This window comes from Mchenga conophoros, linkage group LG13, assembly GCF_057382185.1.
Source record: "Mchenga conophoros isolate Kocher_MC1m ecotype Shallow Benthic linkage group LG13, M_conophoros_male_GT1.1, whole genome shotgun sequence".
In the NCBI taxonomy this organism is placed as follows: Eukaryota; Metazoa; Chordata; class Actinopteri; order Cichliformes; family Cichlidae; genus Mchenga; species Mchenga conophoros.
In genome coordinates, this window is record NC_140538.1 from 28986903 (window position 1) to 29000043 (window position 13141).

Consider the following 13141-nt stretch of genomic DNA (forward strand, 5'->3'; position numbering starts at 1 on the left):
TTCAATTTCAATTCAATTTTATTTATGTAGCGCCAAATAACAACAACATTTCTAGCAACAGGTCCGTTTACAGCATCCTGCCATGCAATTAGGAACCCAACGTTAACGCTTATCAAGTGGAAAAAAGTTAGCATTCACCCTCCAGCTTAGATAATTTTAGCTTAGTGTTCAAAATAAAGCCAATCAGCTACTCTTGTAAAGCTTTGAATTGATGAGATTCTTGGCTAGTAACCTCTGCTGCCTTTAAACTGCAGAATTACTGCAGTGTAAGTCAGGAGGTCAAACATGGATGCGCTCTCCAGGAAAACATGGGCATTCAGTTAAGACCAAGGCTACTGAATTGGAACGAGGTAACAGAGGTTTATTATGAATATGTGTTGTTGCTCTTCAAAGGTAACAATAAAAGGCATTTTCATGCATTAAATTCCCATAATTCACTGCAAAAACATCACGTTCTCCTCTGTTTTCTTTGTATGAGGAAATGATTGCCATGACTCACTTAAAGCTATTCATACAGCCCATTAATGCTAAATGTGCATCAAAGTATGCGTCGCCTGAATATTTTTGTGACACCTCAACCAGATATGGAACATTGTGGCTTTAATGGGAACTTTGTGGGTTTCATGATTACATCCAAGGAAGAAATGGAGGTCTGGGTCTGAAGTAAATAACAGAAGGCAATGTAGTTGATTGCTGAGGAAGGGATGAAGTGCGAGACAGGAAAACGGATGAACTGCATTTTGTTGAGAGTACAACAAAGAGGGTGAGAAGGCAGAGAGCAGTGAGGTAATGAAGCAGTGACCAGCGATCTCGGTTTTTGCCTTTGTTTCGTTCTCTGCTTGTTTTTCTTTTCCTTTCTGGCACACTCGTAGGCTAATTCAGATTTACTCCAAGGCAAGCTTTGCTTTTGTTTTTAGTAAATTAACACACACACACACACACACACAGCCTATTACGGTTTTAAAGCCACAGATGGTCTATCAGAGGGGAGTGTATGAGTATTTCAAGCAGTGATGGAAAACCATAGTGTGTGTGTGTGTGTGTGTGTGTGTGTGTGTGTGTGTGTGTGTGTGTGTGTGTGTGTTTGGCTGTAGAGGTCTATGAATAGTGACAGTGAGGAAAAGGCTGTCAGAGCAGTAATTCAGAGCTCTGGCTGCTCTCATCAACACCAACATTGCAAAAAAAAAAGGAAGAAAGAAAGAAAGGAGCCTTGTTGAAGAAGCTTTCTATTACACAATATGCTGCTAGGAGCCCTGCAGCACCTCACACACTATGAGCATGGTGTGTGTGTGTATTTGATGTATCTGCGTATGTAGAACTGCCACTGTGAACGACCATACACATGTGACATTTGCTGCATGAATTTCTTTTGCATTTAAAGAGAGCAAGAATGGTGCATCTCTTACATTGTGTGCCACCTGTCTAGCTTTGGCAAAAAAACCCTTCTGGACTGCTTTGCTGTTCTTTCAGTGCAAATAGAGCAAATTCTCCTGGAGTGTCTGGCAGTCACAGATGGTGGAACGAGTGAAAGGCCAGTGGAAGCTGTTTTGTTCTAAGCTAAAAGAGGCAGCAATTTAAAGAAACATCTTTGAGTTAAAGGATGCTCACTCTTATTTGCATCACCTCATCCCAAACACATCTCTTGACAGTAATATGATGTTTTGAAAGACTGCAACCTATCAGCCTGCCTGGGACTCTAATACATTTAAGGGAGTGGGTCTGTAAATATCAGCCATCTTTACTTCATCATTTAAGGCCATCTTCCCCTGCACGTCTGCATAGTGGCTGCTATTTTTGATCACTACGTGGGATTCTGTAGTTGTGCCTCTGTGGCACATGCCTGTTCTCCTCCACTGTTTCAAACTGTGTTAAACTGTGATCTGGCAAGTGTTCTAGGTGATAGGATTTTTTGAAAGTGCAGTGTTATTTGTACTGTACTGATTCATCACTGGCTTCTATTTGATGGTGTGTGCAGTTACACATGCAGACTGAGCAGCTTGGCATGTTTACATGCCTGTTGGCCAGATATAATTGCTAGATCCCGATGCACACTCCCTTTCCTGATCCTCATTATGAGTTTTCATTTGTTTTGTTTTGTTGTTGTTTTTTTATTCTAAAAGATATGTAATATTGTATAACAGATTAACCCTCCAGTTGTGTGCACCCACCCCTTACTTTAGTGTTCCGGTCACAAGTGACCATTCTCTTTTAACAACTCTTAAATTAACATTAGAAATATTTTTCACCACCAAATTCAGTTCAGTGATCATTCAGTGGGCCATTCAGGGGGTCAGAGGTCAAACCAACCCAGACATTCTGTCCATTAACAAGATGTTATTGTTATTGCAATACAGCCATTAGTAATGTCATTTGTCTTTGTGGTTCTAGTACCCTCTGGAAGTGATGGTGATGAAGAGAGAAATCACTTCCAAATAAAATACTCTAAAGAGGACACATTTCCAGCTCCATGTGTTTATTCTTGGAAATCGGGCTACTAGAGTAACCCTGTTTGTCTTGGTGCAGCTCCTCACGTCCTTTGTGTTAAGCAGGCAGTTTTAGTCCCTCTGCCTTCAGGCAACTTTCCTCTGATTGTCTGCTTCGCAAAAACAGGAATGATTACAGGAAGCACACCCCGTTTCAGTATTTAAATTGCTTGTGAGTTTTAATTTTGACTTGATTATGCTAAAAACTTTTTTTTTTTAAATTGATGCATTTGAAAACTTTATGGTGGTCAGTCTACTGTCGTTGTGACTCCTAAAACAAATAGACAAATTGTCAGAAGGCGTTATTATAGCTCTGCATCAACAAGTAGACATCAGAAGCTAGTTACCCAATGTTAGTGCCAGCTTGGTAAAGCTCACCCCACCTGCCAGCTGCTTTAATTGGCTCACATCCCACATGCTCCACATGTTATAGCTCCCTTCCCAAATCATCCCAGATGATGGTCTTATCTCAGCGGTTCAGAGCCTGCAGACTCTGTCTGAGTCATGCCGTCGCTTCCATAGCACTTTCCCGAAGAAGGAAGCTGAATGGCTGACGATTACTGCAGCCTGGAGATTTTGAAGTCTATTAAATGTATTCTTTTTAACTTTGCAAAGAAACCCCAAAACGCTTAGCAGGAAACAGACTTAGCTTCCGTGACTGAGTTATGTTATATAGCTCGCTGACATGAGGCAGATCAGGTGTTCTCACCTTCCTTCATGCTAATGTTCTATGACTATTAATAGGAAGCTCCTCCTGCCCCCTTCAATACCTGACTCACCTTAACTGGCTTCACTTGAGAGAAAATGGACTGTGTGTGTGTGTGTGTGTGTGTGTGTGTGTGTGTGTGTGTGTGTGTTTATGTCTCTCGGTATGACTAGCCATCCATCTTACCTCCTCTGCTCTTGTTATTCCTCCATCCTCACCTGCCGCTTTTCATTTCAGCTCACCCGTGTTCACTTTGTTTTTCTCTCCTCTTTCCACCCCTACCTTTACTTTCACCTACACTGTTTTTGATTTTCCCCTTCCTTCTTCCTATCTTGCTCCCCCTGCCCCACATTTTCTTCTCCATTCCCCCCTCCACCTCATCTCCGCCTTCCCTCCTCCAGTCGGATGAAGTCTGCAGGGAGAGACGGAGGAGCGCAGTGCTGCCTGCTAAGCAGCAGAGGACAACACATGTGCTTGCATTTCTGTGTGTGTGTGTTTTATGTGTTGTGTGTGGGTGGTGTGCAACTTTGTGTAATATATGATGTGTGCTTGTGACACTGACTGCAGCGTGCTTATTCACTGCAGAGCGGCTTGCAGGAGCTGCTGTTTATCACACTGTCTCTCCTTATCTTCTTCATGCTGTCTGTCGCCTTCCCCCTTTCTATTTTCAGTCTTTGTCCCATCTCTTCACATGTGTACACACACACACATTCCCACACACACCTGAGCAGAGCTTTTAAGCAGGTGTTGTTTTTTTGTCAGCTCCATCCATTAAACATAATGGGTGTGTGCATGAAAGCTGTTTTTGTTTTGTTTTTTTCTTAATAATGAAAAGGTGTATGTGAGCGGAACAGCGTGCGTGTGTCCTGTCTCCAACAGTTCACGTCTTCCTCTCTTTGCAGCGGCCTAATTAATGTCATCCGTCTCACTTACACTGACAATGCTCCTCTCTTCTCTCTCCTATGTTGTCTCCTCTGTTCTTTTCTCCCCTGTCTTGTCCTTTATTTAACTCTTGCTTTTCGGCCCTTTGTTTAGACCCTTTTTTTCTTCCATCTTCACATCAGTCTTTTTCCTGTCTTGGCCATCTTTTCTCTCTGTGGCACATTGAGTAGCCAAAGGTATGACTAAATATATTTCCAAGTCTGCTGTGTATTCAGTGACACAAACCTGTTGGATTTATTTTATAATTATGAGTACAAGCAAGAGAATATGTCCAAATCTGCCAAACACACAGTTTGACAGACAGAAAATGTTATATTCAGATTTTTTTAATTTGTTTTTTGTTTTGTTTATTCAGTAAAAGTTATTTTATGGCTGCTCATGTTTATTTGAGAACTTGCTCTCTTGTCTTCACTTCCTTCAGGTTCTGTCTTTCTAACCATTTCCTATTTTGTTGGCAATTAATTTGTGAAATGTGAGTAATTGGCATTTATGCAAAGCAGTTTAGCAACAGTGAAAAGAGCAGCAAAGCAGGCGACTCTCGGACTTACTAAAGTACTTTGACATGATATAAAATCTTATTCCTCTTTGTTTTGGCCTTGGCCCTTTTTCCCTTCCTTTAAGCCAAGTTTCTTCTGATTGGCTGCCCCTCATTAGCAGAGGATTTTACACAATAGTTGGGAAAGGCTTCTCTGCTCACGGCCAAGAGTAGAAAATATCGAATCCTGAGTTTTTGGCTCACAGGGATCACTTAGTGACTGGAAGTGGAAGTCACTGTGAAAAAGATAAAGCTCCACTCACACAAGGAATAAAGACTAGCTGGTAACTCCCAGAAAACTTAAAGTCACCATAGAAAAATGCATATTCCCCGACTGGTTAGCAAATGGTTGCTGAAGGTTGCCAGCAATCACTGGGTAAAATCTGTCAGGTTTAAAAACTCGTGAGTGCTTTGGATGCTGGTAGATTGCCCAGCTGCCCGTAGTTTGCATGGAAGATGTCGACTTGTCTGCAAAGACTTGCCAACACACAAGCGGCAGTAACCACGATGGAAAACTAAAAACGTTCTCCTTCAAATTAAAAGTTGTGCCTTCCTGCAGGTGCAGCTCTTAATATGAAGGCAAATATTCTCCCTTTGCTGTTTGTGTCACACTCGTAACACTTCCCCTACAGCTCAGAGAGTAAATGGCAAGTTGGCTGGTTGGTGTTGGTGGTGTTGTGTTTCTGCCAGTGTGACTGGGGTCTAACACAAACGTTGGCATTATCATCTGAAACTATGACCATGTTTATTCTCATGTACGTTAAAGATTAAAATAGGTAAGACAGAATAGGTGAGAAAACAAATCTAAGCTCCTCTGCCTTGTTTCTCTGGTCTGGTTCTTTCTGCTGATTAGGTGAGATTTACATTACATGTATATTTTTAGGGTATGGTGACAAGAGCAACTACATGATTGTAGTGTATGAGAAATAATCTGTCTGGATGAAAGTCTATATATTCATGACGCTTCTCTCCTTGCCCTGTGTCTTTCTGTCTGACAGTCTGGTTCCAGTATAACAACTCCACAGGTGGACCCCTCCACCACCTCCTCTTCTTCCTCCTCTACCTCCACCACTACCACAGCGAAAGCAGAGGAGAAGAAGCTTTTATCTAAAGACTCGATCCTGTCCCTGTACGCAAGCAGCTCAGTGGGCAGTCAGCCACAAAGCCAGCAACAGCCTGCTCCAGGACAAGGTAACACACATGCTCTCATACAGCCAGCAGTTATTATTAACCCTTTGTTAATCAAGTCAAAGCAGCTTGGTCAATTGACTCAAACTCACATTTTCAATTCAAGCAGAGTCACTCAAGTTTGTAGGTCTTTTTAAAGGATACAGTTTGCAGGAGGTGTTTCTAAGACTGGTAGAGGGAAAAAATAAAGATTGACAGTTTGTTGCTAAGGAGTTGTGATTTCATGCCACTTTCTCTTTTGGGTCAGGCTCATGTGTTTACTGAGCTTGAGCGTCTTTTGTCAACTGAACTATACCGACACAAAAGCTTAAAAATTTGTTTAAAAAAATCACATTTATTATCGGTTTTATATTAGCCGTTCCACAAAAGATCGAGCATGGTGTTAGTTCAGACAGGAGACAAAGCTCAATCCTGGCAGAAAAGCTGATCTTCAATACTCCGCTGATATTCTCCCACTAGGGCTGCACATGTGCCAGCCACTTGGCAACCCACCTCAAATCAAGGCTCAATAATAATAATAATAATAATAATAATAATGGATACTTTATTGATCCCCATGGGGAAATTACTTGTTTTTCTCTGCATTTGACCCATTCACTCAGTGAAGCAGTGGGCAGCCCACTAAGCAGGCGCCCGGGGAGCAGTGTGTAGGGACGGTACCTTGCTCAGGGGTACCTCAGGGTAGCCGTGGATTCGAACCGCCGACCTTCCGATCATGGGGCGACCACGGTTCTGGCTTTCAGTTCTGTTCAGTGCTGGGGGGTCTTCCTGCTTCCAAATCTAAATTACAGCTGTAAAAACTTCAGTGGTCTTGGCTAAACTGTTTACAACTACACACCGCACTCAAACATGGGGTTGGACGTTACCCACAAAGATGGTGTAGCAGTGAGCTTGGCATTGATTCTCGACCTCTTAATCTTCTCAAGAGCCGCCGAACAAAACTAATCCTCACTTTATTTTCGCTACTCTCTGCCCCCCTCTCACGGACAATAACCATATCCAACTTCTTAATAGCAATGAACTGGTCTGCATTGGTGCATCATATCTTTATTCTCTTCCCCCTCCTGCCCCCCCCCCCCCTCTTTCTTAAATAAATAACTATCATATCTGATATCATATCTCACAGTACAATAATATTGAATGGGTTGCATTGTTGTATTTTGTCATGTTTCTCAGGTCTTTGTCTGAATTTCTACGAACATTATTGCTAAGGATTGTCTTATTGCATTGGAGTCACACTGGGTTAAATATGTACACTTGGGTTTTAAGGGGTATTTATTATTTTCTTCTTTTTTTGGGGTTGTATGGAAGCCCCAAACGCAATTTCATTGTTCTTGACAATGACAATAAATAAATAAAAATGCTATTTAACTTCATTTAATTGCATGCATTGCATTGCACCATTGTTTCTGTGGCCATGAGCTGAAACCTACTCCCCAAGAAGGCCGGGAGGATTGAACGAGGACCCTTCTTGTTATGAGGTGACAGTCTGCACCTCTTCACCACTGTGCCGCCTCAAAACTCGAAATAAATTACACTTTTGTTTTGTGTTTGACCTATAAAGTGTCAAATTATTGCTAACATCTTCATCATATCAACGTTTTAAGAGGACTAAAAGGCTGATGATCCGTTTATAGCTTGGAAAATGATCCGCAAGTGGCTGGAAATCTGCAAATGAAGGCAGCAGTGTGTCTGCTTGTGCAAAGAGAACATTTTAGCCTGGCCAAAAGGCTGTGTTTATTTTTGGTCTACATTTCAGAGATGGAAAAAAGGAGACTGGTGGAAAACAACATAAACAAGTGGAGTTGTGGCTGACTTTGGAGAGCAGTCAGAGGCTGAGAGCTCACTCACACCCTGCTGACATTGTGTATGTGTGTGTTTGTCTGGTAAAGCTGATCTATTAATCAAGAGAATTCTTACTTGCTCATAGCCTGACACCTTTACAGATGCACACAAAATGAAAACTTATGGCATTAAGAGCTTTTGGACCTTGAGAACCTTTTGATACATTCTATAACTCTTAATGGAACGGCAGCTTTTTTTGTATCTTCACTCTGCAGAAACTAGAAAGTATCTTTTTTTTTTTTTTTCTTTTTTTAGCTCCTGACACTGACTTCATCAGTACAATAATTTAATAATTAAGATCATGATTTGATCAGGTTAAACAAAAGATGCAAGATTTCGTAATCCTGGATGTTTGAAGTATTTTTTTGGAAGCTACAAAACAATTTATGGTACCCATACACGTTCCACAAAAACTTGCTGTACGTTACGCTTTTCTAAGCTTTGTTCTTATCTCTGGACACTCACATGAACCTTGTGACCTCTTTGGAGAATCACCCCCAGAATGGGAGCCTACATTTTTAATGATTACATGCTGCCACTGCAGAAAATAGTTACTGTTAAGGCAAGAGGTGTGGGAGCTGTTATCGTAGCAAAAGTACCGGCAAGTGCATTTGGAGAGTTGTGTAACTGTATCTTAATGTGTCTGTATGTAATCAGATCTGAAAATGTGTAAAGGAACCTTTAAATGCATTTTGAGCAATCTGATTACACACAGACACACTGAGATCCAGTTACACACTCAGCAGAAAATATTACTGCTACAGTAATAGCCCCACACAAAGAACCTCGGCAGTTACGATTTATATGCATTACTGGACTCGTGGATCAGAGGACTGAAATTCAATTTACATTCAATTCAATTATATTTATATAGTCCCATTTCACAACAGCAGTCATCTCAAAACACTATATGGTAAAGGCATCACAGTGTCAGAGAGAGAGCAATCAATGAAGTTCTCTCATTTGATTGCTAAAACAGAGACCTCCTGAATGAGGCTCGAACATCAGAACATTTAGAAGACAAGAGGGAAACAGACGAACAAAGAGCTTAAAAAATAAACAAGATTAGACGCAGATTGCGGGAGAAAGTAGACAGAAGTTACTGACATGTACTAGTGGCATGTAAAAGAGGAAATGGGAGAAGAAAACACTCAGTGGATCATAGGATCAAGGAAAGTCCCACAGCAGCCTTTCATTGAAGCAGAAAACTAGGGGATGGTTTTAATTAATCAAACTTAATCTTAAAGATTGATTAATAATTTTAAAAATGGATGGTGTTTGACTCTGAACCCAAACTGGGAGCTGTTCCAAGCCTGACAGCTGATGTCGCTGCCTCCCATTTTACTTTTAGAAACTTTAGGAAGTTGAAGTGCAGCTGAAGTGGGACGATCTATGAGATCTTTAAAATATCAAGTGGTGCAATGATTCAGAACTTTGTATGTGAAGAGAACCCCATGCTTTTTTTCCAAGACTAGAATTAGCTAGTGAAGCCAATGAACCTAATGTGGGAGTAATATGCACTTTTAAAGAAGCTTCTCGGATGAGAGGTGAAACATGTCCAAGGAAACGTAAAGAAGTCCAGAGCATGCAGCAGAAGGCCTGGGGCTGCTGCGTTTAGCCTGGCTGAATACAGCTGCCTGCTCAACCTGTAACTTAAACCGACACTCAAGGATGTTCTTAATGTAATTCATTTTTTTAATGTGCAAGCTGAAGGACATGTGTTCAAAAAGGACTTAAAGGTTCCTCGCAGTAGAAATGTCTTGTGAATGTAGCGCGTAAACAAACATTACACATACACGGCGTCTCGTAAGCTGGCAAAGACGTGCAGGTTATAAATACAAGGCTGCAGACTCAGACCTAGGTGTTTACACACAAACAGATGCACACCTAGGCAATGTTGTACACACACATGCATGTTAGAGGGAAGATGCATCATAAAAACGTAGGAGAGTAAAGATGAAAGGTCAGCGTGCTGAAAAGCAGGGACGTCTAGTTCACACTGCATTTACTAGGGTCCCAGTGCAGCAGTAAAAATAGCGAAGTGTCTGCAGGTTCGCTTTCATCTCACAGTTATTATGTGTAAAGACTGAAGTGTCAGGAGAGTGTGCATGAGCGCCTGTGCGAGGATGTATAGGTAGGCGGATGTTCACACATACATCATCCATCAGCCTGTGTGGGAAAGCATTAGTGCTGCATGTTTTCTGCTTGGTGGGAGAAAACAGGCAGCAGATTTTTACAGCAGGCACATGCATTGATTATAGTGTTCCATGTTTACACTGATGTATCAAGGATTAGGAATGGAATGAAGGGCTTTCTGCGTATTGTCCTCTCTGAATCCAAATAAATGCAGATTGAGATCAAAGCCAAAAGAACCTTGCCAGGCTAATGCTCAAAAATCAGACTTTCATCCTGCATGCACTGTATGTGTGCGCGGGACTGTGTGCACTTATCCATGCTGCAATGGAAAGGCTCTAAGTGCAGCCAACAATGAGGTGATCAGAATGTCAGAATATACAGAAGGCCAAAAAACATTGCTTCGTCAGTGATCTGTGGATTAGCTATTTGTCCATGGATCTGTACTGATTTTTTTGGCTTTATAACAGCTAAAGACTAAAACCTGTGGGGCATTATGACTTGTGCTAAAGAGGATATATTATAATATGAGAGGACAGTCTCTCATTTTGTACATGCACAGAGCAAAGCAGGGAAGCAGGCAAAAATAGTTTGTTTTTGCCTGCCTGATGGTATCAAGCTAACTCTGCAGATGTCCTTCTTCCCAACAACCTGTTCTGTTTCTTCTTGTGAGGTTATGAAGTAGAGCTGGGCGATAGAACGATAACGATATGTATCGCGATATAACTTTTACTCGATAGAGAAATTAAGCTATCGCGATAGACCTCGCCGCTCTTGTCCTCAAAAAAAAAAAAAAAAAAAAAAAGGTCAGCCAATCCAAATTAAGTAGCGCAGAGCCGAACCAATCACAGCCGCAGCGTCACGTCGCGTGACTTGTTACGTACAGCACAAGTGCCAAGCCGCACGTGTGTTTGTTTGGGAAGCAGCCAGCCACCGTACCGCCCGGGTAATGGAGGAAATGAGTGTGCCGACTAGAAAAATCAACCGAGCGTGACCGAAGAGAAAACAGATGATGGTTCCAATGCCGGAGAGATTGTCGAACAGAAGAGCCAAAGAAGGTCCGTAGTGTGAAGGTATTTCGGCTATTTCAAGTCTGACAAAAAACAGAGTAGCGTGCACTGTAAATTATGCCGAAAGCAAGTCTGGAAATACAATAAACCGGTGCATGCGTCACACTGCGCCACGTTATTGTTTCGGTGAAATGAATTTCTACAATACTGTTACTGTTAATTCTACTCTCTGCAGTGTTTAAATGCTTACATATACACACAGTTACTGTCCCTCCACACATACGACTCTGTTCTGCTTCTATGCCCCAGCTTTGTTTACGTTTTCCCACCGAGGCTTCTAGACTTCTGATTGGCCAATATTTCTGCACGGTTAGGAATGTAGCGCCACCTGCTGCTTTGGCATGTTCATAGCAGCGTTTTCCTTCATTTCTGCCTTTATGTGTGGACGGGATTATTTTTTAAAACGAAAACGGAAAATCTCCGTTTTCAAAAATACCCGTGTACGTGTGGACGTAGCCTCAGTCTCTGACTGGAAGCGCTAATTCGTCATTCGGCTTTTGTCAGACTAAAGTAACTGTTAAAACTGTTTGAAAAGCTCAGCTATACAACAAGGAGAGATTGAGAATTTCCTTTTAGTTCTCAGTTTATTTGATATTGACAAAAGTTAGTCAATTTTGTCTGTTCTTCTGTAAAACAAACTAAGATTTATTTTTAGAATTAATATTTTGTTTCTAAGTGGAATTGACAATTTAGTCTGTTTCATTTGTTCTATTTTGAAACTTAAACGCTTTAGTGGCTGCCTTTTGTGTAGTTTGCAATATTTGCCTTTATTTATCTGAAAAAGTCTCATGTTCCTTAAGTACATCTACCCTGTTGAACTTATTATGGGAAATAAATATTTAAATAAAAACAAGCTGCTGATTATTTCACATTTTACTTGTGAGCAACGGCACATTTAAATCTTGCAAATATAGTTATTTGGCTTATATCGTGATAGATATCGTTATCGACTGAAATGAAAAAAACATATCGTGATATGAAAAAATCTCATATCGCCCAGCTCTATTATGAAGTGTTCCCATACCGGGTGAACTATGTAACTGGTAAGAGGTCAGGATCTCTTTTCCTGGAAAACATTCAGTGGAAGTCGCACAGGAAACTTGAGCCTCATCACCTGGTTTAAATGAGCTAACTGTGGATGTCATATCTTGTATCCAAGGATTGTTTCAGCCAAAAGTCCATTTGATACACATGAAAATTCCAACACCAGCCAAATCTCCGGTGAGGCCTGGGGGTCTCCTCTTCGTAGGACATGCCCAAAACATCTCACCTAGGAGACATAATCACTGTGGATCACCAGCAGCTCTACTTTTGAATGACCAAGCTACTCACCCTATCATGCATCAGACATTGGTTCAATCTGTCTGTCAATCTCCCACTCCACTCTTCCCTGACCAACTACAAGATCTACTTGGTAGTGCAAGATCCTGAGATACTTAAACTACTCCAATTGGGGCAGCAACTCAAAACCTGTAGTGTGCACTTCCCTGTTTTCTGGCAGAGAATCAAGGTGATTCTCTTTCCAGTTTCTTCACACCTGGCTGCAAACCATTCCAGTGCGAGGAACGGAACACAACCTAATGAAGGCAACAAAATAGAACATCATCTTTAAAAAGCAAAGATGAAATGTTGAAGCCACCAAAGTGTAGACGCTCCAACACCTGGCTACACCTAGATATTCTGTTCATAAAAACTATGAACAGAATCGGTGATTAAAGGCAGCCTTGGCAGAATCAAACACCCACTGTAAATGAGCCACATTAAATGCTGGCAATTTAGACTAGGCTCTTGCTGTGGTTGCACAGGTACCAAATTGCCATTTACAATGGACCAAATACCCCATTTTCCCAAAGAACCCCCCAATTGAAGCCTTTGAAGTAAACAAAACACATGTAGACCCGTACCGCATTATTCCTCCTGGATCTGAAGTTCAAGTAATGGAAGGATTCTCCATTCCAGTACTCTGGCATAGACTTTCCCAGGGAGATTAAAGAATGTGATCAACCTATAGTTGGAACATAACTTTCGGTCCCCAGTTTTGAGAAAGAGAGAGTCCAGCCCTGAGAAAGAGTCCAGCCACAGTAGGGAGGAAACTCATCTGCCGAACATGGTAGAACCAAGGTTCTATTTATTAATGATGTAAACGACAGAAGTAGAAGGATGAACTCATGAGCTCAGATTGAGCCAAATGCTTCAAAACTGATTGGATACAGCTTCATAGCACAAATGGAAATTGTTT

General features: G+C 41.4%; 1 protein-coding gene across 4 annotated transcripts in view; it reads left to right on the forward strand.

Moving 5' to 3' along the window:
* Window positions 1-13141, forward strand: part of LOC146561503 (stromal membrane-associated protein 1-like) — a 152411-nt gene that overhangs the window by 133378 nt on the left and 5892 nt on the right. For all 4 annotated transcript variants that reach the window (XM_085297636.1, XM_085297637.1, XM_085297638.1 and 1 more), the window contains one exon: window positions 5665-5857. In XM_085297636.1, coding sequence (XP_085153762.1) covers window positions 5665-5857 — 193 coding nt within the window. The remainder of the gene's footprint in view (window positions 1-5664; window positions 5858-13141) is intronic.